The sequence below is a fragment of the Gigantopelta aegis genome, chromosome 4 (genome assembly GCF_016097555.1).
Source record: "Gigantopelta aegis isolate Gae_Host chromosome 4, Gae_host_genome, whole genome shotgun sequence".
Taxonomy (NCBI): domain Eukaryota; kingdom Metazoa; phylum Mollusca; class Gastropoda; order Neomphalida; family Peltospiridae; genus Gigantopelta; species Gigantopelta aegis.
In genome coordinates this window covers 107,628,266-107,655,945 of record NC_054702.1, presented here as the reverse complement: position 1 = coordinate 107,655,945, position 27,680 = coordinate 107,628,266, and the positions used below count along the sequence as shown (strand labels likewise).

Genomic DNA, 27,680 nt, shown 5'->3' with positions numbered 1-27,680 from the left:
CAAAGCATACGTGTCAAATAATAGATCAAGTGACTTGAGAGGTTGAATGGTAAACAAAGTGCAACTACATAGGCGATTTTAATTTGACTTATTGCAGACGACTGTAAGAAATCTCTTTCTATTCAAGCACATTATAGGGACTCCTTTAAAAAGAAAGAAAAAAAATATATATTTATTACTTTATTCAATGTTATTTTGGAGAGCAAATTCGAAATTGTAAGGAATATTTCAACCTAAAAACTTTAGCAAAAAAAATAAAAACGACACTAGAGCACATTGATTTTTTTTATCTTATCATCGGCTATTGGACGTTAAACATATGGTCATTCTGATACTGGTTTTTTTAGAGGAAACCCGCCGTCTCCACATAGGCTACTCTTTCCACAGGCAGGATAGCACAAACCATGGCCTTTGTTGAACCAGTTATGGATCACTGGTCGGTGTAAGTGGTTTACACCTACCCATTGAGCCTTGCGGATCACTCACTCAGAGTCAGTATCTGGTGTGGAACGTATGGGTAGTGTGACATGGCCAGATGAAACACAAACTGATGCCAAGGGTAGAAAAGGTGAATATTTTGTTAACACCTCCTCAGCACATTTAAAAAAAATGGCTATTTTATTATTTTGGCTTTCGGTTGACAGAGAAAAGCTGCTGCCACAACAATGGCTACTTTTACCACTAAAGCAGCAAGGGCTCTTTTATATGCACTTTCCTGTAGCTACAACAGTACATACTACGGCCTGTTATGCACCAGCCATAGGAGAATTAGGATGTGAGAATGGAGTCCATTCATCATGCAACCCATCACACTTCATCTGAACACTCTACCACTGAGCTACATCTCTGCCCTGTTCTGTAATATTATGATTTCGAATTTATAGGATATTATAGGAGCTTCTATTTCGTAATATGTTTATGTCCCGATTGAAATTATTTAACGAGACACATTAACATTATACGAAATGCAAGCGAGTTTAACTTTGTTACCATAATCAATTTTAATTTATCCGATCTTGTTTGTTTGACATTCTGGCAACGTTATAGTGTGCCAATTAATGACATTATTGTCCGACACTGAAGTGGATTGTAACACTTTGACATGAACCAAAATATATTTAACCATAAAAGCTATTTCGTTTGATCATATCATTTGAAAGTAAACGTTTGTAGGGAACTATTCAAAACACAAAAAGAGCAAGATGCCCAACTTGAAGCGACTACACCACTCTCACATTATCTAGCTGAATGTGTCTTAATTGTATTTCAGGGAAATAAATCTCAACTTGTAAATCATAGAACAGTTTCTCCCAATACACTGACTTGATGATACCGTGAACAAATTGTACCTTTCCATTAGTGTCCTCATCAATTCCTGGCCAAGTACTGCCATTTGTAGATGTATAAACAAAATTATTCAAAGCCTTTTCGTTTCTTCCTTTCTTTACTTTTGTGTTTACAGAATCTGAATAGTGTTTTTGTTTAATGATATTGTAAAACAGAAAAAGTCAAGATCATAAAAAATACTGTTTTCTTATATAGAACAATGTCGTTATAACTTTTACTATGTTTACAAAACATTATTATTAAAAATATTAATAAATAATCAACTATTAAAACAATTATATGAATAAATTACAAAACATTTTTATTATTAACTATACAGTATGTACATTTTATATAACTACATGTACACAAGTTACATGTATTACACATAGTTGATCTGCTGTAATATTTAACACAAAGAGTAGTAATACACATCCTTTATGTGGCATTTCCCAAAATGCAATAGTACACTGCATATGGCACCGAGACAGCATAACTCATCTACATGATAAACAATGCCTGGGACACTGGATATTGCTGTAGTGACACATGATAAACAATGCCTGGGACACTGGGTATTGCTGTAGTGACACATGATAAACAATGCCTGGGACACTGGATATTGCTGTAGTGACACATGATAAACAATGCCTGGGACACTGGGTATTGCTGTAGTGACACATGATAAACAATGCCTGGGACACTGGGTATTGCTGTAGTGACACATGATAAACAATGCCTGGGACACTGGGTATTGCTGTAGTGACACATGATAAACAATGCCTGGGACACTGAGTATTGCTGTAGTGACACATGATAAACAATGCCTGGGACACTGAGTATTGCTGTAGTGACACATGATAAACAATGCCTGGGACACTGGATATTGCTGTAGTGACACATGATAAACAATGCCTGGGACACTGGATATTGCTGTAGTGACACATGATAAACAATGCCTGGGACACTGGATATTGCTGTAGTGACACATGATAAACAATGCCTGGGACACTGGGTATTGCTGTAGTGACACATGATAAACAATGCCTGGGACACTGGGTATTGCTGTAGTGACACATGATAAACAATGCCTGGGACACTGGATATTGCTGTAGTGACACATGATAAACAATGCCTGGGACACTGGGTACTGCTGTAGTGACACATGATAAACAATGCCTGGGACACTGGGTATTGCTGTAGTGACACATGATAAACAATGCCTGGGACACTGGATATTGCTGTAGTGACACATGATAAACAATGCCTGGGACACTGGGTATTGCTGTAGTGACACATGATAAACAATGCCTGGGACACTGGATATTGCTGTAGTGACACATGATAAACAATGCCTGGGACACTGGGTATTGCTGTAGTGACACATGATAAACAATGCCTGGGACACTGGGTATTGCTGTAGTGACACATGATAAACAATGCCTGGGGGTATTACTGTAGTGACACATGATAAACAATGCCTGGGACACTGGATATTGCTGTAGTGACACATGATAAACAATGCCTGGGACACTGGATATTGCTGTAGTGACACATGATAAACAATGCCTGGGACACTGGATATTGCTGTAGTGACACATGATAAACAATGCCTGGGACACTGGGTATTGCTGTAGTGACACATGATAAACAATGCCTGGGACACTGGGTATTGCTGTAGTGACACATGATAAACAATGCCTGGGACACTGGATATTGCTGTAGTGACACATGATAAACAATGCCTGGGACACTGGGTATTGCTGTAGTGACACATGATAAACAATGCCTGGGACACTGAGTATTACTGTAGTGACACATCTTGCTATGTCTTGGTACCATAACTGAACTATGGTAAAACAATTGTTGATACTGATAATTAAGCAATTACAGATCTATATTTAAGACTGTTAATGAACAAATATACCAAACAGTTAATAAGTAAATAATAATTTAATAAATTGCACATTGGGATTTTAAAAATAACTGATATAGCAATTTGCCATACACCACATTTTAAATAGTAGGAAAGAAATGCATTATTATGCCCGTTTTACATGAACACAAATTTGATGTGCTCAAAAAAGTAAGTTAATTAGCAATTCTTGATTTTCAGAGTGATGACATCATTTTATCATCCATTAAAGACTTTTGTAAGAGATATCGCTGGCACTATAATTTGCGATATCTCATGCAATATTTTCCTAGGAGATATCGCTTCTTATAATCTTGATTGGTCAAATTTTAATCATAAGACAATATTTTGTTTCGTCAATGTGCAAGTTTCAGCACTAATCTTATCATTAGTGACTTCACGCCATTGTCGTTTTGCAAGTTAACGAGTCTACCGCTGCCAAATATAGTGACATTCAACTCACATTACTGACATTGTTTACAATTGTCACATATGAAAAGAATGATAGTGGATGATAAAAAGAATACCCCCCTTGTGTCTTGTCATATCATAATTTATTTAACTTGTTGGTAACAGTATAAAAAGTATGTATTTAACTTGTTGGTAACAGTATAAAAATACTTTTATCAACTTGTGCTGATAAATTATGATATCACAAGACACTTGGGGAGTATCCTGTATAAAGCTGCAGCTTCAACGTCAAATTCTGTATAATAATCCACTTGTGAAAATGCAGATTTCGAAAAGCACATTTCCGTGCATGTTAACACACATAATAAATCGTGCACAGAATCACATTAATGGAAAACAGGCCCATTGCAGTTCTAAAATGTAAAAATTCTCTGAATATCTACTCACTTAAATAATGGTAAATGACCTCCAAACGTAAGACATTAACAGAAGACAAAGATTTAATCACAATTTTTTGTAGTCACACTACCAGGATTTGTCGATATAACAGAAGCAATAGACAATATCGGTTCTAGGCAGTGATATGATTAAAATGAAAACAAATGCATACAAGACTGGTACTCTTCAAATCTGCCAGAACCAGCAATATATTAGCAAACAGAACACAACCAGTTGTACTACATGTTGATAAATTTGAGTAAATAAATCAAAGGCATCAAAAAAAAAGATTTGGTCATGAGAAAAATATCTATCGTGTTTGATATTCTGGCCACGCATGGCAAAAATCTCACTGTGTGCAGGCTACGTATGCCATCAGCTGAGCTGAATTAGCCAACACGAAAATTGAGTCATCTTGACGTCATTGTGACAGTTGTAAGCAAACTAGCTCAGCACGTAGCTCATTGTGTGCAGTGAAATTGCTAGGAGCCTACAGCTGAGCAAAATGTCTTAAGTAACGTTTTTCTTAGCTGGCAGCTCTCGTCTGCAGTAGGCTTTAAAGTGACAAGTATGACAATCAGACAAATTTCGGAATCTACCGTCAGATGTCTTTGTTTTTCACAGAAAACACAGGAGACTGATTATGAAATTAACTGTTTTTATCTGGCTACGTGTCACTTTTCTCTTAACATAATGATACTTTCTAGTGATATTAAATTTGTTAACTTCACAATAGTTGGTTCAGATGTAGATCATTTTGTTCTGGGTCAAATACACAATGCATGTGCAATTTATGTGTAAAAACATTAAGGGACAGTTATTTAAAAATGTCTGTTTGTGTGTAGATCACATGGTACTGACATTTGTCCCCTTTCTTTAAGTATAGGAATAGGAATATAACATCAACAGGATCACTACAAAACAAGGAATATACCTTTCTTTCAGTCAAGGAATAGGAATATAACACCAACAGGATCACTACAAACCAGGGAATATACCTTTCTTTCAGTCAAGGAATATGAATATAACACCCACATGATCACTACAAACCAGGGAATATACCTTTCTTTCAGTCAAGGAATATGAATATAACACCCACATGATCACTACAAACCAGGGAATATACCTTTCTTTTAGTCAAGGAATATGAATATAACACCCACATGATCACTACAAACCAGGGAATATACAATGATGATCTGAGCAAACAATAGCACCAGACATCTCCACAATGAGATGTCTCAAACACACTACATGTAGGGTCAATAGAAAAAAATATGAAAATTAGTCCAAGTAATTGTTTTTTTGTCATAACTTCTTATGTGTCAAATTTTCATCTTAAATAGAATTAAAATTACAAAAAAATAAAAATAAAATAAAGATTCACCTTATAAAAAAGTTAAAATAGAAGTGACATTTAAGAGTTAAGTGAAATTTGTGTGTGAAGACACCAGGCACTGCTTAGTGCTAGGTGCCATTTTCAACAGTCTCTTCTTGCTTTGCTTTTGCAGCGTATTTGACAGTGTTTTGTAAAATAGTTTTTTCACACACTCTCAGCTGTAATGCCAGTCTGTGGGGTTCAGACAGACCCTCCTTCTGTAACTCTTCTTCATCATCCTGCAAAAAAACATTAAACAACATGGATGAATTTAAAAACTAAAAATGGTGCGGGGGGAGCACTTGTGGCAAATACACAGCTCGAACTTTAATATCTACTGCAATTTTAAAATCACCTATGTCAATTTGTCTTCAGCAATTTTAAACCAATGGCAATAATATGCAATGGTAAAAAACTGTCAGTCGAAAAGCTCTTGACCTATGGCAATTCATTTTGCAAATAAGGCAGTTGCCATTGGTGTGACTGTTAAATCATGAAATACTAAATACCTCAATGAAGGCTGCAGGTGAATCCCCCGTCTTAGACACATCCACTGGGCAATCTCGGAGAATCCCAGCCAGTGCACCATGACTGGTATATCGCCCCCTGTGTTGGATACGTCCACCGGGCAATCTCGGAGAATCCCAGCCAGTACACCATGACTGGTATATCGCCCCCTGTCTTGGATACATCCACCGGGCAATCTCGGAGAATGTGCCAAAGACAGTCGTGCTTGAACCTTCAGTGGCTGTAAGCACGAGTCACATGGTTGATTGATTGACTGAGTGAATTGCCTTTTGAATGAACTGCATGGCAACATTCCCCATCAACCCGCAACACCTCATCCATTTACAACTTCATATATCCAATCAATTGCATCCATGATAATTGTCAAAAATTCAACATTTTGTAATTGATGGCACATATAATGTATGCCCAAAATAAACAAATATCTTTCTTACCTCTCTTGTTGTTGGGTAGCTCTTCAGTATCAATGAGGCTCGCATTTCTATGAAATTCCAAACTTTCTGATCATTTTCAGGACTAACAGGATGCTCCAATTCCTTTAACTTCTGCAGATTTTCTGCGGCCATTTCTCCAGAAAACCTTTCTTTTAAGAGCTCTGAAATAAAAGTATTACAAACATTTTACTAACCAAAAGGAAACTGAAGAAAACTTAAATCTTTTGTCTTTTTATAAATACATAACCTCATCACTCATCTCTCTAGCTAAGTGCATTTACCTGTTTAAAAGCAAAGAGAAATAAATTAACATTGTTAAATACACTCTTAGACCATTAGTATAATCAGCAGCATCAAAGAAGATAATTGTAACACAGTTTACTACGGAGAAGAATTCTCCTTCTACCACATAAGCTATTCATTTTCCTTCTATTAAAAGCAAAACAACTTTTATATGTACTTTTTTCGTCTGTATTTGAAACACTAATGGAAGATAAGATAAGTACAATTAGTATACAAAATGACAGTGGTTTAGTGGTTCTAACAGAACTTCACTAAACGTGTTCAGAGATACTCACCTTCTTCCATGTTGAACACTCTGAGAAATGCCAAAAGATCTCCATCAATCGGATTGTCACCACAATGGAGGAAGAATGCCCGAGAACTAAAATAACACATAACTTATTACACTGTACAAAAATCCCAAATTGAGAAAAGTTTAGACATAAATCACTTTCATTACAAATGTTAAGTTTTGTTGGATTCCCGCTGTAAAAGGCGAATATAATTACATAAAGATAATAACTAGTTAATGACATCAGATATCTGCTTTATTCTGTGAAGGTAATAATGGAAAATGCTGAGCGGAATTTCTCATTCGGCCTCAACAGGATAAAGCAAATATTAGACGTCATTAACTAGTTATTATCTTTATCCTGCAGACCATAAGAATGGAAGGGAAAAAGCTATTATTTCTGCTATTTCAGCCACATTGTACGATGACCTAGAAGTGAAATGAGTGATTTGCTATGTATGTAGCTATGCATGTGATGTCAAAAGTCATATCCTTCTAGTAGCAGGCTATGATTTAGTTTTAATCATCATCCTATTCTGTCAATAGAAACGGTGGTTGCAGGATAAAATCCCCTAATATATTGTGATAACAATCAACTTATAAGACACCTGTAGTTAAGGATGTCCCTGCTCTATACATTTCAGGTGATACTCTCCTCAGGCTACATTCTTCACAACTGAAGATTAGATAGTTAAAATGGTCATCCAAAATAGTCTCCTAATGGTGCAAACGAGATGATTGTTAATTAATTTGACTAAATTATCTAAAACTAAAGCTGCAGAGTATTTAAAAAATATAATGTAATTAACCACAAAGTATACCCAAATTGCAAAATATAAACTGAACTGAAATTTGACACACATATTTAATAACAAATTTGTAAATAACAACAAACATGTTTATTTCCCTTTTTTCTGTGTAGCATTTTAGGCATCTGGAAATACCCCACCCTCCCCACCTGAAAATGTTAGTAAAACTAACAATTAATTTTTTTTATTGCCAGATGCTAATAGTATGAGCTTAAATTTTGTACTAATTAGCTAAATAGTACCACAAGAATTTGAGCATGTATTTGAGTGAAGCACGTTTTCTACAAACACACTTACGATTCCAGCCCTACTTTTGACAGCACTTCTGACTTTAAAACAAATAGAGGATCTCCTTTGCTAATACCTGTGAAAAATAATAAAACATATTCACTATATCATTCAGTTATTTAAAACAAAAAAAGTCAAGTAGAAATAATTCATTTAGCCAGCTAAATTTTGGGTTCTTAAAGGCATACTGTCACAGACTTAAGGACCTTATTTCTCTAAAAATTAATAATAAATCAAAATTACATTAATTTTTACAGACCAAATCTAGTTATTGCATCACTTTAACTACACCATGATGGAGTGAAATCCATGTCAACCCTCTCAGCAATGTTAGTTTTTGAATTATGGACCATTGCCATAATTCAATTATTTTTACAAAATATCATTAATAAGTGGAGTATGTTGGTTACGTAGATGGTTGAATAAAGTACATTTAGAGACAAATGAAATATATATACTTTTCAGTAATACTTTGTTAGGCGATGTAATAGGTCAGTGGTCTGTGACAATATGCCTTTAATTTCTAAACATTTGTGTTAAGAACTCAATAAAGTAATGACTGTAAACACAATAAACAAAGTATACTCACCCAACTTTAGACATAATCTGTCATTTTCATTTTCAGGATAAACAAAGCCATTGTGAACAAGAAACTCCGCATTGGACCGGGCACCATAGAAAATGTAAATCTGAAACATTAAAAAAAGCAACATGCCAGTATTGGCAACAACAAAAACATGCCATATCAATTTACAGTATAAATACTAGAGGTTTTTAATAATAATACTATGTTAATAAAATACAAACACTTAAAATAATAAAATGTTAGGAATAACACAAATTGCAAGACAACTGAAGGAAGGAAATGTTTTATTTAACAATGCACTCAACACATTTTATTTATGGTTATATGGCATCAGACATAATTATGGTTAAGGACTATACAGACATAGAGAGAGGAAACCTGCTGTCGCCACTTCATGGGCTATTCTTTTCAATTAGCAGCAAGGGATCTTTTATATGCACCATCCCAGACAGGATAGTACATACCACAGCCTGTTACACCAGTTGTGGAACACTGGCTGGAATGAGAAATAGCTCCATGGGGCCACCGACGGTGGTCGGTCCTGAACCGACCGTGCATCAAGCGAGCGCTTTACCACTGAGCTACGTCCCACCCCTGCAAGATACAGACACGAAAAATAAACAAGATCAAATTATGGCAATGCTATTGAAATCAAAAAGGCAAACATGAACTCTCTACAAACTGAAACCTGCTCAAACAAACACTTGTCTTTGAAGATAACCTTCGCATTCTCATAAATGGATGACTTTGTTATGCAGCCATTTGTAAGCTAACGCCCACATACCTGTTCATAGGCTAACGCCCACATACCTGTTCATAGGCTAGCGCCCACATACCTGTTCATAGGCTAGCGCCCACATACCTGTTCATAGGCTAACGCCCACATACCTGTTCATTAGGCTAACGCCCACATACCTGTTCATTAGGCTAACGCCCACATACCTGTTCATTAGGCTAACGCCCACATACCTGTTCATTAGGCTAACGCCCACATACCTGTTCATTAGGCTAACGCCCACATACCTGTTCATTAGGCTAACGCCCACATACCTGTTCATTAGGCTAACGCCCACATACCTGTTCATTAGGCTAACGCCCACATACCTGTTCATTAGGCTAACACCCACATACCTGTTCATTAGGCTAACGCCCACATACCTGTTCATTAGGCTAACGCCCACATACCTGTTCATTAGGCTAAGGCCCACATACCTGTTCATAGGCTAACGCCCACATACCTGTTCATAGGCTAACGCCCACATACCTGTTCATTAGGCTAACGCCCACATACCTGTTCATAAGCTAACACCCACATACCTGTTCATAAGCTAACGCCCATATACCTGTTCATCCTTGTTAAAATCTCTCAAGCAGAAACATTCACTGCAGTCTTTTTCAACATTGAAGTCCGCAGTAAACTGAAAACAAAATCGTTTACTGTTATTCAAGGAGCCTACTATACATCTCAATTTATCCTGAAATCACTATATACATTGGCAAGAAAAAATAACTAGACAAATTTCTGAGTTTTTTTGTCATTGACAAAACATTTAAGTCACATGACATACGCCCGAATTGACTGGTTTACTTCAGACTACATTCTCAATTACATACTCATTTTATCATTACTCTCAATAGTTAACAAAACTCGTTTACGAATTAAGATTGATGCGACACAATTTGTGTACGAAAACTGGAATAACTATGATTTTCCAAAGTATTCTTGTTAAATTCCAGGATAAATAAAATAACTTATTGCTTTAAGATATTGGCTTTATCCTGCTCAGATCAAACAGTGACTGTTGGTTTGAAGAGAATCATGGCATTAGCCATTCTATCTTTCACAGAATATCTTAAGCAGTAACCAGTGATTCTCTATATATTCAACCAATATAAGTGCCAACAAATAATTCTATATATTGAAATATGTCAGTTCTTTCCTTTTTTTAAATTTTAAAATGTTAGAAGAATAACCCAGCAAATTATTGCAGTCATATCAGATTTCTAAACTGTGTACTTATTACAGATTAAGAAATCAACATAAATGACTGAATTATAACCTTTCAATAACTAATTTCCATGTCAGTTATCGACACTGCCCAACCAGACACACAAACCTGTGATAAACTGTTAGACTTACATATCCATTGGTGTGATTGCACATGTCCCACAGTGGAATAAGGCCAAAGGTCACTCGAGAGCCATCTGGTGTTGGAATCTGGTTCTGTCGTGTCATCACTGATGAGACAGCCCATCTGTAGTAGATTAAACAGAATGATATTACGTAAACAATGAGAAACAAGAGTACCGGTGAGGTACATGATACGCCCATTAGGAGTTTGATGCAAAACCATAGATATTAATATGTTATGGGTATGATTCAATTCTAATTATGTGAAATTTTTGCAATGGGGTGGATGAACAGTTTGTTTTGGATCAACTACTGATGATACTGTATCCATTGAAGAAGGTGCTCTGATTAATGAAGTTATTGTTCCTTATTTGAAAAGGAAATTTTGTTTAGCATGGGTACTCTAGTGACATATTTATGTTGGCAGAGAAACAGTTTATGTATGTAATGTTAACAATACAGAACTGCCAAGAAATATGCATATGTGCTAAACAAGATTTTCATATGATGTCCAGAATATAGACAAATTATTTAATTTATTTAAATCATAGTGACCTAGTAATTGTATGTGACACACCACCATCCCAAGTTGTTCTTACATGTGAGGTGTGATGGTCCTGTATGCATGTGTATGCAAGATATGGTCCAGACAATGATTTACTGTTATGTGCAGTAGACCATGAAAAGCATGTCACAGTGACCTAGTAATACTACGCAACACACCACCATCCCAAGTTGTTCCTACATGTGAAGTTTGATGGTCCTGTATGCGTGTGTATGCAAGCTATGGTCCAGACAATGATTTACTGTTATGTGCAGTAGACCATGAAAAGCATGTCACAGTGACCTAGTAATACTACGCAACACACCACCATCCCAAGTTGTTCCTACATGTGAAGTTTGATGGTCCTGTATGCATATGTATGCAAGATGTGGTCTGGACAAGAAAAAGTTAACAGATGGGTGTACGCACGGACAACACCATACCATAATACGACCCATCATAGACGGGCATATAAAAAGTAACAAGTAAAAACTAGTGCATTAGTGTTTCCCACGGAGAATGCAGTTTTCTTAGTATGGTATTTACTACCAGTTATTTATTTTTGAGCTGATAGTTTTCTAAATCGTACACAATAATAGTGTTTTTTTGTTATTTCAAAAACACTTTTACTTTTTTCATTTATCAAATCAAAGTTAATTTTTTTTTTTACAAAAACCATTGTTTATAGGGGCCTGGGAAGGACTATAGATTCACTTGTAAACATTTCGCACACAGCTTTAGAAATGAAAAGAAAATGAATGTTTGTTCAAGGCACTCCGAAAGATTTTAAATTACAGCTACATGTATTTTGTGTCTAACGTGGCTATTTGACACTGGGTCCAGTTAGTGTTAAACATTTGCTTTGTTTAATGATACATCTAGAGCACATTGATTTATTTATCAATATCTATAGGATGTCAAACATGTGGTAATTCTGAAATATACCAATTGTGGGGCACTGGATGGGAGGAAAAAAAACCACCTGGTCTAGTTAGAGGGGAAACACACACAGACTACTACCAAACAGCAGTAATAGATCTTTTATATGCACTTTTCCAGTGACAGGACAGAACACACTACTGTCCTTAATACACTAGCTAGCTATGAAGTGGTTGGGACCGGGAAAGACCTGGTGGATCCGCCAAGGGAAATAGATTACCTGTAATCATCAAACGTGAAGCTGTCTTTAATGGCAAGACTGGAAGCTGCCGGACTCTTCTACAATAAAAAGGGAGCTTATCAATCATTACTGATTCAATACTAAACGTTTGATCAAAGTTTGCTTTCTTTAACCACTAGAGCACATCGATTTATTAATCATCGGCTATTGATGTCAAACATTTGGTCATTTTGACACTTAGTCATCAGGGAAAACCCGCTACATTTTTCCATTAGTAGCAAGGGATCTTTTATATGCACCATCCCACAAACAGGATAGCACATACCACAGCCTTTGATATACTAGTCACGGTGAACTGGCTGGAACGAGAAATAGCCCAATCGGCCCACCAATGGGGATTGACCCTAGACCAACCCTGCATCAAGTGAGTGATTTACAACTGGGCTAAGTCCCGCCCAAATATTATAAACAACAATTTTGAAATTATACTCTTTGAAAACTAAATTTTCAACTTTAATGAAATATAAATGTGAATACTGTGAACATGTAAAAAAAATTCAAAGCAAATTTGATGAATATAAAAATTATAAACAGTTAATAACAATATTATATTGTAGATGAATTAATTCCTTCCATATCATTTAAATGTACTACTTACTTGTAACAGTCTGTAGAAATATGCATACTGTCTGGCAATATTTCTATACTGGCTCAATGAATCACCTACAAAACATCAAATATATGTAAACAACTAAAACATAATAGCTTAAATTTTATATTAAAAAACAGTTTACAATCAGAAATATTAGCATATCTACACAATGTAGTTTGTGTACAAATCAAGAAGTGACTTTTCCCCTTCAAACATACACACAAATGTTTTCTGGAATTATTAAACCACAACAATTGCCAATTCCAGAGCTCAAACATAAGAATTTGCCACACACAGCAATTTTTAAAAATATTGCCAGTTGAAATGGCCCACCTACAGCATTTTGCAGGAAATTGATGAAAGGTTATTTTACTGTACCTATGGCAATAATTTTTTTCCTGCATCACGGAAGTGCCATCGGTGACTCACCTGACATACAGCAATTTATATCACAATGGCAATTGCCATCGGTGCCATCTTTAAGTTTAAGCCATGCAATTCTTCAGTAGTAAATTATAGTATAAACAAAGTGTAAGCATCGAAAACAAAATCATCTGGTATATACATTGTATATTAGGCTGGAATTTTTTTTTTACTCATTTCCTATTACATGCTGGAAAAATATAGGGTAGGTAGGTAGGAAAAACATTTTATTTTGGAAAATAATTTTATTTATGGATATTAAATAAAGGTGTTGACTACCGGTATCCAAAATAACCTCTACATGTATAGAAATGCATTATGCAAACCAACAATACCATTCATCACAGTGTTTTCCCTAGAAATGAAGTACGGCATGGTAAAGTGACGTTTTGGGGGCATATTTTATGTGCAGTTTTAAATATAAGGGCTTTTTTTCTCCATTATACAATTTCCAAAAGGACAAAAACCGTATGGCCATTTTATTTTCTATATCTATTTCATAACTTAATTAAAAAAAGGAAATACACATGTATGTAGTACTATCCACATAGGTGTGTTTAAAGGTTTCTTTTTACATGGGCAACTTATAAATTTATAAAAGGCAAGGCATTTTGATTTTGAGGGCAACATGGTGCTAACCTATCTGTGGGAGAGTACATACAAAAGACCCCTTGCTGTTTAATAATAGGCAGAAGGTTTACTCTCATACTAACACTTAACCAGGACAGACTTGGTTGAACCTTAATTGATAGAAACCAGTAAATAAGTTATAACAATTTATTTTAATGAAAACTGAAAAGAAGGGTTCTATATTTATCTGTCCAACAATAACATTATAAAAAAATGTTATGAATATTATCTTTCCTAGTGTATCTAAGAAATGGTAGATTTATCAATTTTATAATTTGCAATGTTAGTTTTATTCTGTATGCATCCAGTATTAAAGTACACACTTGGTTTGAAGCAATCAATTGCTCCAATGAATAGAAATATGTACAGTACAAATGCTCAGGATGCTCAAACGAATGTTGAAAGTAAAGTTTGTTTTATTTAATGACGCCACTAGAGCACATTGATTTTTATCTTTAATATCATCGGCTATTGGGAGGTCAAACACATGGTCATTTTGACACTGTTTTTAGTGGAAACCCGCGAAGTTCCCAGTAACCACTTACAAAAAATAACAAAACGCATCGAGATGTTACTGACATATTTAATCATTTGATTTGGCAGTAAACTCCATCAGTATCGGTAAACATTCCCTCCCCTAGTTTATCAGAAGGTCACTAAATTTCTACAAGGCCAGTTTGTCGCTGGAGTAAATCATTAAATATAGTTATTATTATTATTATTATTATTATTATTATTAATCGGAACACCTCGCTATGCTAGATGTAGAGAAAATCGGAAAAGATCGCATATATTCGTGAAAACAATTTTCCGACTCTTCACCTGATATCTCACGAAAGTTACCGAACTAAATTTGAAGGGAAATAACTCCATCAATCAATTGTCAGAAGAAAACATTTCGTGGCTAACGGGTCGCCAATAAAACTAAATTTGCGACAGTAAAACCACCGATATACGTCCGTAAATCGGAAAACACAGTAGGGTTATCCCCTAAATGACACCAAATTAGTGCTTGTGATAGTTTTGGAATGTTTTCGTGGAAATCGTTGTTATATTAAAAAAAAACATTTTTGGATATACAAAAAAAGTTTTTAGGGTCGGCAGGTTCAAATTAGGGTTGGTCGGGTAACCGGAAACAAATAATATTTTATGATACGCCTTATTAATAGGTAATCTGGTAAATTTCGTGAACAACTGTTGATATCTGGAATAAAAATTATGCATGTGTATAAATTTCGCAACTTGAGGATGGGTGCGAACGATGCATAATTTATAAGCACAGATTTCCCCCTGGTTTACAGTAATTGTTGATTAACCAAGAGCACCATTAACTACCACAAGCCTGACATGTGATCATGTTATAACTAAATACCATGTGCTGGAGATCCCTTGAGATGCTGCAAGTCATCTTCTCCAAAATACAGCGGTGTCGTGTAGGAAGATGGGAGAATGTCTTAATGAGAGTCAGGAAATTAACAAAACAAATTACCACAATTAGAAAAATAAATTATGGAGAAAAAAAATCCTTCCCAAAAAACAAATTCTTTATTCTACTGCTAATGATGAGCTATATGTCTAGAAGAGATAACACTATACATAGACTAGAATAAAGACCTAACAAAGAAAGTAACGGTCCTACATTTGATTACTTATGATAAACAGTGAACCCCTGTAAACTGGACCAAGTAAAAAGTCACGTTTTAAGGGGTATCCAGTTAAAGAAGTTCTGTTCTGTACTAAGATCCAAAAAGGGACTGTTTTGATGGAATTCCAGTTTACAGAGGGTCCAGTTTTGAGGAGGTTCACTGTACTACACAGCAGCTGACCTACTAAAGGCTTACAAAGATTACCTGACTTCGAATACATACTGTGTCACTGTGTGTATGTTCCACTACAATAAAATGTCTAGAGAACATTATAAACATCTAGTTTTACTTCAAATGAACTTATATTTTGCTGATTTATTGCTATGTAGCCTGCAGGTATGAAAGGATACCAATATAGGGCTTCCAGAAGGAATCCGCCTTTTTCTTCTCACACAGCAAATGTAAAGCTAGTGTTATGTTTGGCATGGCTTGCATAATCTTGTCTTCTGCATAGACTGCACCTAGAAAAACAAGCAATCTGACAGTACTGCTAAAGCAATACATGTCCCCTACCAGGCCCAAGCAATATTCTTTGTATAAATGGTTAATTCTGATAAACATGAAATACATGAGCAGTTGTGTTGCAGCATGTGCATAATTTTCAATCAACATGTGGTTAACGGTTAGATTGCCTCGTAGCTAGGAACATGACACTAGCAGATAGGGGTAGGGCTATTGCCCAAACTCAAAGATTGAAATTCACAAAGATAACATTAAGCCTTTGTACAAATAGTTCCTATGGTTCCATCTTTTATAGATTAACAAATTCAAACAGAATACAAACCTAGACCAGATTTTTTAGCAGAATCAACTGTCATCATGAGCTTTCTAGGTATGGACAGGAATAACTCAGGTTCCTGAAAATACACATTTAATTTCAAGTCTGTTTTGATGGTTTTCTGTCATTATTATTATTATTTTTAATTTAAAAAAAGCCATTAGAATGCCTACATGAATTATGAAATGCATACATTTATTAGCGTAAATTGTATTAATAAAATGACACACATTCCCGTGAGATTATTACATGACACTAATAAGCATCATTTAAAAAACAGTAAGAAATGTTATGACAAATTTTTATTTTGAAAATAATCATCCCTAATAAGTCCTTTGTGAGAGCCTGTGAAATACAATCAGGTAAATGGATTAAAATGACATCATTAATTCTAATAATAAACATACTGCCATTAAGACGTCAAAGATGTTAAACATCTGACTGTTTAATTTCAAAAGATTTTGAAACAAAGAACATTGTGAAATACAGGAATGATTTATACTGACAATAGGAAGAAAGTAAAGTTTGTTTTGTTTAACAACACCACTAGAGCACATTGATTTCTTATCATCGGCCATTTATGTCAAACATTTGATAATTTTGATATATAGTCTTAGAGAAAACCCGCTACATTTTTACATTGATAGTAATGGATCTTTTATATGCACCATCCCACGGCATTTAATATACCAGTCGTGGTGCACTAGCTAGAACGAGAAACAGCCCAATGGGCCCACCAATGGGAATCGATCACAGACAAACTGTGCATCAAACAAGTACCTTACCACTGGGCTATGTCCCACCCTGACAATAAGAAAAGTTCTCACCTTTAGATCCTGTCTTGCCTGTAGGCCGAACCCAAAACTGGGGTAATTAACAATCTCAACAGAATTGGTCTGCACACCATTCTCCTTTAGCCAGCCCCGACAATAAGAAAAGTTCTCACCTTTAGATCCTGTCTTGCCTGTAGGCCGAACCCAAAACTGGGGTAATTAACAATCTCAACAGAATTGGTCTGCACACCATTCTCCTTTAGCCAGCCCTGACAATAAGAAAAGTTCTCACCTTTAGATCCTGTCTTGCCTGTAGGCCGAACCCAAAACTGGGGTAATTAACAATCTCAACAGAATCAGTCTGCACACCATTCTCCTTTAGCCAGCCCTGACAATAAGAAAAGTTCTCACCTTTAGATCCTGTCTTGCCTGTAGGCTGAACCCAAAACTGGGGTAATTAACAATCTCAACAGAATCAGTCTGCACACCATTCTCCTTTAGCCAGCCCCGACAATAAGAAAAGTTCTCACCTTTAGATCCTGTCTTGCCTGTAGGCCGAACCCAAAACTGGGGTAATTAACAATCTCAACAGAATCGGTCAGCACACCATTCTCCTTTAGCCAGCCCTGACAATAAGAAAAGTTCTCACCTTTAGATCCTGTCTTGCCTGTAGGCCGAAACCAAAACTGGGGTAATTAACAATCTCAACAGAATCGGTCAGCACACCATTCTCCTTTAGCCAGCCCTGACAATAAGAAAAGTTCTCACCTTTAGATCCTGTCTTGCCTGTAGGCCGAAACCAAAACTGGGGTAATTAACAATCTCAACAGAATCAGTCTGCACACCATTCTCCTTTAGCCAGCCCTGACAATAAGAAAAGTTCTCACCTTTAGATCCTGTCTTGCCTGTAGGCCGAAACCAAAACTGGGGTAATTAACAATCTCAACAGAATTGGTCTGCACACCATTCTCCTTTAGCCAGCCCAGGAATGCGGGGAAGAACTCCTCTCGGTTCTTCTCAGCTGGGGCAAGAGCTGAAATACAGATTATTATGAAACAAAATATAAAAACCAAACATGAGAATGATGAAAATATTACATAGATCTTCATTATACAATTGTTTTTTTATATCAAGAAAACAAATACATTGTAAATAAACTACACACAAATATTGTATGTTTGTTGCTAATAAAATAAGATAAATAAGATAATCAATCAAATAATTTGCTGTTATAAAATTTACCATAAAAACCACCTGAAACTATAGAAAATATTTACACAGGCCATCTATTTTTAAATACTTAAAATATATATTTATTTTTAGTACATGTACTTTTAAATATACAGTGCTCACTAAGAAAATTTCCTTTCCATATATTCAGAGATTAAATCTGATGCCATGTCAGGAGATCACTTCTTTCCATTAATTTAACATTAAAAACAGAAATTATAAGAACTTTTGGAATACATGTAAGTCATTTTAAAAGATAAAGCAATATTTTTATAGATTGTTGAACAAAGATTAATTACTATGGTGAAATATTATTACTAAAGCAGACTAACGTGACTGGAGTTTTCTAATTTTCTCAATCAGTCCGTGGATCTCAGGGTAGTCTTCCCATTCCTTCACTCCGGTAGCCACTGGCTTTGAGCAGACTGTCAGTATAATAAACTATCATGACAAACACATGTAAATATGTTCAGCTGCTTACAGTTTTATATTAATTCAAATACAAAACAAAATTGCAGAACATAGGATCAGCACTTAACATGATTTTACAAATACTGTTTCAAATCCACTCTCGTGACCTCCGGTTTTATTAATATAGTATAATTATTATTTATAATGCAGTGATTAACCAGTTAAAGAAAAACGTTAATCTAGATGTACATTTAATATTCTAAAAACAATGTTCACTGTAAATAAACACAATGTACTGCAGTGTCACTAAACTGCGTAAAATTCACAATCAATATTTAACAACAATTTTGAATGGTATTAGGACCATTAAGATCAATTTTAATAAGTCCTGCCAATGGTCGCAATAGCAGGGTTTCACTGTATATATGATAGTAACCCACATGAAAATTAAATATTATTAAACTTTTTTCAGCAACATAAAAATTATATATAAGTTAGCACTCTTTATATAACTTGAAATGATGTGTATGATCAAATTTCTAACTGTTAAAAGGAACGATATGCAAATACCTTGTAAGAGCTGACTGACAAGTTCGCCGATCTCCTTCCTGGCTGCCTTGGACAGAGTGGGTGATTCACAAGTGGCACCCGTGGTGGGTGGACTCGTCTTCCCCCCGCCTTTCCTACTCTTCCTGCCCATTCTTCGACAATCTGAAAATAACACCGTACAGGGTTTAAACACTTTGTTATCACCCCAATTCCATAACTTTCCCTTTTAAAGACATTTTCCATGCCCTTTTGAAGAGCCTTGAAGATCACCTGCAATCATTGGCCTAATCTGATATTATGTTTTGTTGTGAACTGCTGATCTCTTCTAATACACATGAACACATATGATTTAGTGTTGATCATACTACAGTTAATTTCCAGTTCAATCAATCCATGTCAATGTTGGGTTTTTTAAAATATTGTTTCTGGTTATTTATAGGCCTAACTAAATCACCAGACACATTTGACAATGTAATTTACCTTTGTTAAACTTTGGACATCATAGTAAATTCATACAAGAAAATATCATTGGATTGTGCATGTGTAATTAGATTCATTAATCAAACTTAAAAGAAAATATTATGAATAAAATTTATCAAAATCTGAAAGGACATTTGCCAAATTAGAAACATAAAGCCATCACTTCTACCAAGAGCAGTAATTTTTATTCAATGGCAAAAAAGTAGTTTGTTTTATTTAATGACGCCACAAGAGCACATTGATTTTTTATCTTATCATCGGCTATTGGACGTCAAACATATGGTCATTCTGACACTGTTTTTTTTTTAGAGGAAACCTGCTATCGCCACATAGGCAGGCAGGATAGCACAAACCATGGCCTTTGTTGAACCAGTTATGGATCACTGGTCGGTGCAAGTGGTTTAAACCTACCCACTGAGCCTTGCGGAGCACTCACTTAGGGTTTGGAGTTGGTATCTGGATTAAAAATCCCATGCCTCGACTGGGATCCAAACCCAGTGCCTACCAGCCTGTAGACCGATGGCCTAACCACGACGTCAGTCTCAATGGCAAAAAAATGTCATTGGTAAAGCTCCTGAGGGCATTTTCAGAGCTATGAATTTAACCGAAACTGTTGAAACGAAGTGCTGTAGAGTTTCGTCTTACAGTGTATTGGTGATTAATGTGAAATATTTGTTATCAGTAAACATGAAAATCATTGATTTGTCCTGAAAACATAGGACTATTGTGGAATTAATGGGTGGTTGGCAGAAATTCTGTATTTTCATTAATAGTGTCGTCTCTGACGAAAGACTGTGATTATAACTGTCCGAGTGTCCAATTAGTTCTCTGTAAGATTTTTGTATTCTATCCCTCTTTGAGGTACCTACTGAATTCATGTAATTAACTCAGTGTTGCATTAATCCAGTCTTAGCCAGGAAAAGTGAGTTGTCACTCAAAGACTCATCACAGACATGACTGCTCCGCTATAAACACTTGCCTGAAAAGTTTTAGGAGAGTGACAACCGGCCTCGGTGGCGCATCGGACTACAGGCTGATAGGTAGGCTACCTGGTACCGGTTCCAACCCAGAGCGAGAGCTCAAGGGCTCAATGGGTAGGTGTATGGTTACTACACCCTCTTCTCTCTCACTAACCAACTAACAACTAACCCACTGTCCTGGACAGACAGCCCTGATAGCTGAGGTGTGTGCCAAGAACAGCATGATTGAACCTTAATTGGATATAAGCACGAAAATAAGTTGAAATGAAGGAAAGTGTCAAATTGATCACCTTGCAATATATTTTATTTGATACTCTGTGTGGTTGCTCACCTAGAACCATTTTAGTAGAGTGATCTTCAGCTCGCCTTCACTTTGCTCATGGTGAAGACAGTTAATAATTAAAGGACATAGTGTTAAGGTATATTTAACTAAGTCTTAATAAATATTTACAAAAAATATTTGGGCAGTTGGAAAGATGGTATTCCGGGTTGTTTTGCCCTGAAACCATTTTGAACCCTGTGCCGTTTCGCCTTTAATCCCATTCACCCAGAGTTGGATCGAGTCATTTCGGCCACCAAAATAAATATATTTAATATCTAGGTTTGAAGTCTTTTTCTGTTTCTTCATTACCAAATATTAGGTAATTTTCTGTCTTTGCGTTTGAGTGTCCCGGAGTTTAGCTGAATGTGGGTGCTGTTGGATTTCTTTCTGTAGTGCATGTATTAGTGATGAACATGTGGATTTTTCAAAATCAAGTAGCTCAAAAATGATCAATGAAAAGGTATTTAACGTCAAACATAGGATTGTTGTGGTATTAGAGCGGGATTCTTTGACTACCGTGTGGTGGGCAGCGATTGCCCGAAAAAAAACATAGCTTGATCTCGGACTGTAGGGCTGAATATCTGTCCAAATGTCTGTCTAGCCCTCTTCAGTCAGAGTACTTGGACTAGTTTGACATAAGAAGAAAAGTAAAAGTGTTTTGGAAATAACCAAAAGATAATATTTTTCCGCATTAAATTCCATAGTATGAAAAAAGGTCTTCCCTGTGGGATGGACTATAGCTCTCCAATGGCAGACGAGGATAAAAATTTGGAATTTCATGACCCATGTTGATTGGACATTATAAATACTTATAATAAAATAGTTAGTGTTTCTGCCAGAAAGAAATGTTTGTGTATGGCGCTATGGAATTGAATGCAACCACAGTGAACAGTGGGTATGGGGAGCTTCCCCAGAAACAAGAAATGGGTTAAGTTTAGGGTTAAAGTCCGAACCAAATTGTTTAACAACTATGATAAATTAATTACTCTCCAACCTTTAATTACTGTTACATTTCCCCCAAATTTTGTCCAGACATAAGCTGTGAAAAAAACATTACAGTGACACAGATTCCACATATGAGACTGTAACATGTCGCCAGTATCGACTTAGCTGAGATAGCATAGGGCAAAATACATGCAGTTTTCTGCCGTCTGCCATTTTGCTTTTTTATGGAATACTCTTCAAGAGAGGTGAAAGCCTCCAAAGTATGTGACATAATAAATATAAAATCAATGATCTCTAGAGGTATCTTTAAACAAACAAATACTACAAAAAAAAAAAAAATATGACATCATCACGTTTGCTTTTATATCAGAACATGTTATGACATTGTTAAATTTAAGTCATATCCTTTCACCCCTCTTGGAGAATATTCCATAAAAAGTCAAAATGGCAGCCGGCACAAAATTACATGCTTTTGGCCCTATCATGCGATCCCAGCGAAGTCGATATAGCTGACATGGTTATCATCTAATATGTGGAATCGGTGTCATTGTAATGGTTTTTTCAAGATTTGTCTGACAAAATGTGGGTAAAATCCAGAGTTCGACAAATCCACTAGCGCGACGCCCGTGGCTAGTGGTTTTTAAGTTCGGGCTAGTGAGAAACGCAAAACCACTAGCCCGCATGGCTAGTGGTTTCCCACCCCTCTCCTTATTGCTCGATCGTGGGTTTTTTCTTTTTCTCCTGGCTGAAATTTCGTTTAATAAATTTGATTGTGACGTTTGTCATCAAATAATATCAACAACGCCATCAGTATATAATAATAATCCACTTGAACTAGGTCTGCAAACTGCAGTAACATGTTATCTCTACATCGTAACAGTTACAGCATGCATTGTTTACTTTTCCCTTTCAAGTTTCTGGCACAGGAAATAAGTCTAATGACGTGCGTGTTTTGATTGGTTGGACACGTCACGTGGTAGTTAATCTCGCACATATGTTTTAGGCTAAGAACTTGGAAATCACCAATCGCGACGACAGGTTAATTTCAATCAAGTAAACCCCAGTCATGCTTTGAATTTCAGTGTTTGTTTTATTTACCTATTGTTTTCTAATTTAACACTTCACTTACATACCATATCGGCAACCAGAAAAACAATTTACTTTAATAGTAACCGCACATGCAACGACTCGGCTTGGCCTATTACGTGTAACGGTTTGGATAATGTGTCGCAGCTGCTGATAGGCTACAAGATAATACCTTTTTTTGTTCATCAATTAACAACGGATTAGATGTCGCAGTTATATTCTTTTGATACTGATCTGACACGGGATGATGCCCTGTATTTGAGCAATTGGCATCAGAGTTCCTGGCGACCTAAATAGTAGGCCCTAAATGTATAACCCGCCCTAGTGGACATAGGCATGTAAAAACTGGTTTGAACTTTGAACTTGAACGTATAACCCACTACCAAATACACTAAACCATCTATTACCGTGTGTCACACTGTCGTACCCTCATTTAAATTTAATTATTTTGATAGTGGGTTTAGATACCAATCATGAGCTCAATTATTATCCCGGGGGGCGGGGGAAGGGCAAAAGTGAAAACGGGACAATGACGATGGTTCACACTTGACAAAAGACCAAACTTACAACACGATAAAACTGAAAGTTACAACATAATTTAAGTGTTTGTTTTATTTTACTGTTATAGTCGTAAATGTGTAATCTTACAAAAATTAGATAAAAATCCAGTTATAATTTATCAAGAATTTGGGCTAGTGCTTTACCTTGGTGGGCTAGTGGTTTTCACAAACCCACTAGCCCTGTGGCTAGTGACTTTTCAAAACATTTGTCATACTCTGTAAAATCTAACAAAAGATAAAAGTAGGAGAGCAATTTATCGTAGTTGTTAACATTTTGATTCAGACTTTAGCCGTTTATGGCTATGAAAATCATACAATTATAAGAGTAATTCATCTTGTCAAAAGGTCAACTTAAAAAATAAAATATGTAAACAAATCTGGGTATGGTGCCATATCCGTTTTACCCTCTGGCAGAAACCCTGAGTGACACACTGACAGTGCCAAAGGGAACTTAGAACTTGGAAAATTGTTTAATGTGCACATTCTGAGCAAGCTGTTGTAGCGCACGCCTGTTCTGGGCAAAAGTACCGGCCTCAGCCGGTTCTTCCGTCCAGGACACGGAAAGGGTTGGGGTGGGTAGAGGGGGGACCGCCTGCACTGGTAGGTGCTATGTAATTTGGCCAAAGGAAAGTCCTTCACGTCTATTTTACACCGCCGGCGTGCTGGGGTGTTGTTCCGGACTTGATACTTCAAGAGATATGATAAAATTATTCAGATGAGACTGTGTTAATGATAACTATTGACACAAGAACGTATATTACTCTAAAATATAGCAGTGCAATATTTTCTAATCACACATAACTTTCCACTTACATTACACGTGAAAAGTACTTCTTTTTTCAGTCAATCCATAAAACGTCATCAGTAGTAGCGTATTAGGTTACATAAACCAATATAATCGGGCCTTCAATCCGACAAAAACATAAGGCTTGACACTCATAGGCGTGCGGGCTCCCATTTGTGTGTGTGTGTGTGTGTGTGTGTGTGTGTGTGGGGGGGGGGGGGGGGGGGGATTTTTGTCCGAATTAAACAGAATTGCCAGAATCTGGATTACAACGTTTCTTTGTATTAGCATTACTGCCAAACAGCTATACATTGTATAGGGTTACAAACGAATCCTCACACATTTTTGAACTTGAGGATTTTCTCCAGGATTGACGGATACTGATAGGGACCAATTGAAAACCATATTAATATATAGCCTCCTCCATCCCCATAAGTCGCCGTCATCTTCTTACACCTACATAATTGCCACAAAATGAGATTTTAAAGTACGTCAACAAGATATAAAATTTGCCTTGATCTCTTTGCTTACTGGATGAACCAAAACACTCCCTCCCTCCCTCCCTCTCAGCATCGGTATCGGGTCGTTTCGCCCTTATTCCCGATCGCCCCGTGTCGTTTCGCCCCCATACCGGGTCGTTTCGCCCTCTACACAGGGTCGTTTCGCCCTCATGTTTATGTTTGTGAATGATGAATAAATTTGTTTACGTGACTCTAGTTGCAAATCAGATATAGAAACAATTTAATGACTGTAAAAAAGACCCCCAAAATACTCCCCAAACCCCAAGAAAAAACAAAACCATGCAAAATACGAGGTGATTTTCGTATGATCACTGTATCCTCCCCCCCCCCCCCAAAAAAAAAGTAGAAAAAAGAGAGAAGAATTTTGTTATGAAAAGATACAACAAACATATTTAGCTTTCAACATCTTTAGTAAAAATAATTTTAATAACATGAATACAATTCCCAGAGTTGATTTTACAATAGAAACTGATAATGTACTTATAGCGACTAGGTGTGACTGTACTTATGATGTGAGGGGTGTTCACAATGATGATATTGTACACTGTTATGTGGATGCACTGCAGTGAAAATGCACTCATTAATTGAACTTGTTATATTTTGTTATTTTTACAAATATTTGTGATAAATAACCACAATTAACTGATGTTACATATTATCTTTGCATAATTAACTCATGAATATAAAATTTTCAAGTTGCAACCATTAAAATAGCAGTCAGTTCTCTGTCAATATGGAGATACAATTCAAATTAAAAATGTGCCGTAACCCTTATTGGATTTTGAAATAATATAGATACATAACAAAAATCTTTACTTTTCACATGAAAAATTAATAAATATTTTAGATCATTATGCAAATGTCAGACTTCCCCTTTAACACCCCAACCCCTAAACAGCAAATGGATTTTAAATTTACAGTATTCTAATGACAAATGGAACTATTTTAAAAGACCAAACTGATATAAATGATGATGTGTATAATAATGCTGGTGAACAAAAACCCCATTCAAAGCTGACCAGCAGAATCAGTTTGTAGAAAATAAAACATGATTTCTACATTACACATAATGCACTAATTATAAATGCTGATTGTAAATTTGCAAACTTAGGTATTTAGCCAATTTGTTTTAGCCGATGTACGTATAAATTTAAGAATAGTGGAATCAATTCATGAATTTGTAACTGCTTCAAACTGTTTTAATTTCAATATACATTTGTACTAAGTAATATTTTATAATTATTGTCACCTGCGTGTTGGTCTATAGTAGCTGGGTGTCCACACAACTACTTGCTTGTACTAGTATATTGACTTAAATGTATGAATTTTCCAGAGGTAGTGTGGACACGAAACATGGAAGGCCAAGTGCAACATTTGTTATAATTATGTGTAGGTAACAATACCCTAACATATCAATGTTTCCACACATAATGTTTGTTATACAAGTATTAGGTAATAGTAATGGGGAATTACTGACCATGTACTATTATATCTAAGATGTATGATTGAGATTTTATATTTTGTTTTCCACTCTTAAAGGCATAGAGCCCCCCCCCCCCCCCATGGGGTTGCCACGTGACTATAGAAATAACCCACCTTTTCTTCCATCTCAGTAGTAATCTAGGTTACTTTTATTTATAATCCTTGGTAGACATAGGGTTGTGAATAGATTTGTTAACTTGCATATGGGAATATGCCTTTAAAATTTGGAACATTGGAATTTACCATTGGTCTGTCATCTTGTGTAAACCTGAATTACATTTTCAAATTGTAGGGAGAGGCTTTGATATAGGCATTTTGCCCGATAACCAAACCCCAACCAGCATTATAATTGGGAATAAATATTGTTTAAACCATACCATATGCAACACTTAATACCAACCAATACATAAACACTATTCTCCACAATTTGTGAAAACAAAATATATATTCATGTAAAAATTGGCTCATTTTGAAAACTATTGTAGGGTATGTTATTTTTATTATTGCTTTGAACATTAGTTTCACAAATGTCCAAGGAAGGTGAAAATGCAGTCATGGCAAGCAGATATATAGATTTAAATGTTGCTTTTTAAACTACAGGTAGATTTCCCCTTTCAGCACCAAAACCAGCTGTGATATTAAGACATTTCCTCTGCTGATACCACACTTAGTAGCATTAGTCTTTGTACACCTGGGGACAAAATTTCTAAATCTTAGATAAATGGATACATGTCAATATGCAGGACTTTTGGCTGGCTAACCAACTTTTCAGATATCTGATTGTATTTCTATAAGGTGTTCTACTGGTCTGTACTACACCGACATTCCAGTACACGACAGATCTCTAGATTGGTACTTAACATTTTTGTTACTTAGTACATAACATAGGCACCAAGTACATGACATATCAGTCATTCAGTATTTGACATATGGTATGTCCCATGTC

The 27,680-nt window shown here is 35.9% G+C and overlaps 2 protein-coding genes across 6 annotated transcripts; both read right to left on the bottom strand.

The window, feature by feature from the left end:
- Positions 1–1,425: 1,425 nt before the first annotated feature.
- Positions 1,426–5,246, bottom strand: LOC121371697. Of its 3 annotated transcripts, none has more exons than XM_041497785.1 (2): positions 2,896–5,246; positions 1,426–2,769 (listed from the first exon to the last, which is right to left on the bottom strand). In XM_041497785.1, exons 1-2 carry the CDS (start codon positions 3,057–3,059, stop codon positions 1,824–1,826), a joined length of 1,110 nt encoding a protein of 369 aa, XP_041353719.1. In that variant the 5' UTR covers positions 3,060–5,246; the 3' UTR covers positions 1,426–1,823. The 3 variants fall into 3 exon arrangements, with proteins under 3 accessions (XP_041353719.1, XP_041353718.1, XP_041353717.1); XM_041497784.1 differs by having other exon boundaries at positions 2,852–5,244; XM_041497783.1 differs by having other exon boundaries at positions 2,808–5,242.
- LOC121371696 (actin-histidine N-methyltransferase-like) lies at positions 4,139–25,200 on the bottom strand. Of its 3 annotated transcripts, none has more exons than XM_041497781.1 (16): positions 25,071–25,200; positions 19,596–19,736; positions 18,947–19,039; positions 18,272–18,417; positions 16,618–16,690; positions 16,184–16,294; positions 15,560–15,640; positions 13,141–13,205; positions 12,522–12,580; positions 10,828–10,942; positions 10,031–10,105; positions 8,691–8,790; positions 8,111–8,177; positions 7,009–7,094; positions 6,431–6,591; positions 4,139–5,707 (listed from the first exon to the last, which is right to left on the bottom strand). In XM_041497781.1, exons 1-16 carry the CDS (start codon positions 25,072–25,074, stop codon positions 5,558–5,560), a joined length of 1,527 nt encoding a protein of 508 aa, XP_041353715.1. In that variant the 5' UTR covers positions 25,075–25,200; the 3' UTR covers positions 4,139–5,557. The 3 variants fall into 3 exon arrangements, with proteins under 3 accessions (XP_041353715.1, XP_041353716.1, XP_041353714.1); XM_041497782.1 differs by lacking the exon at positions 25,071–25,200 and adding an exon at positions 24,761–24,808; XM_041497780.1 differs by lacking the exon at positions 25,071–25,200 and adding an exon at positions 21,366–22,375.
- Between the last annotated feature and the right edge of the window lie 2,480 nt (positions 25,201–27,680).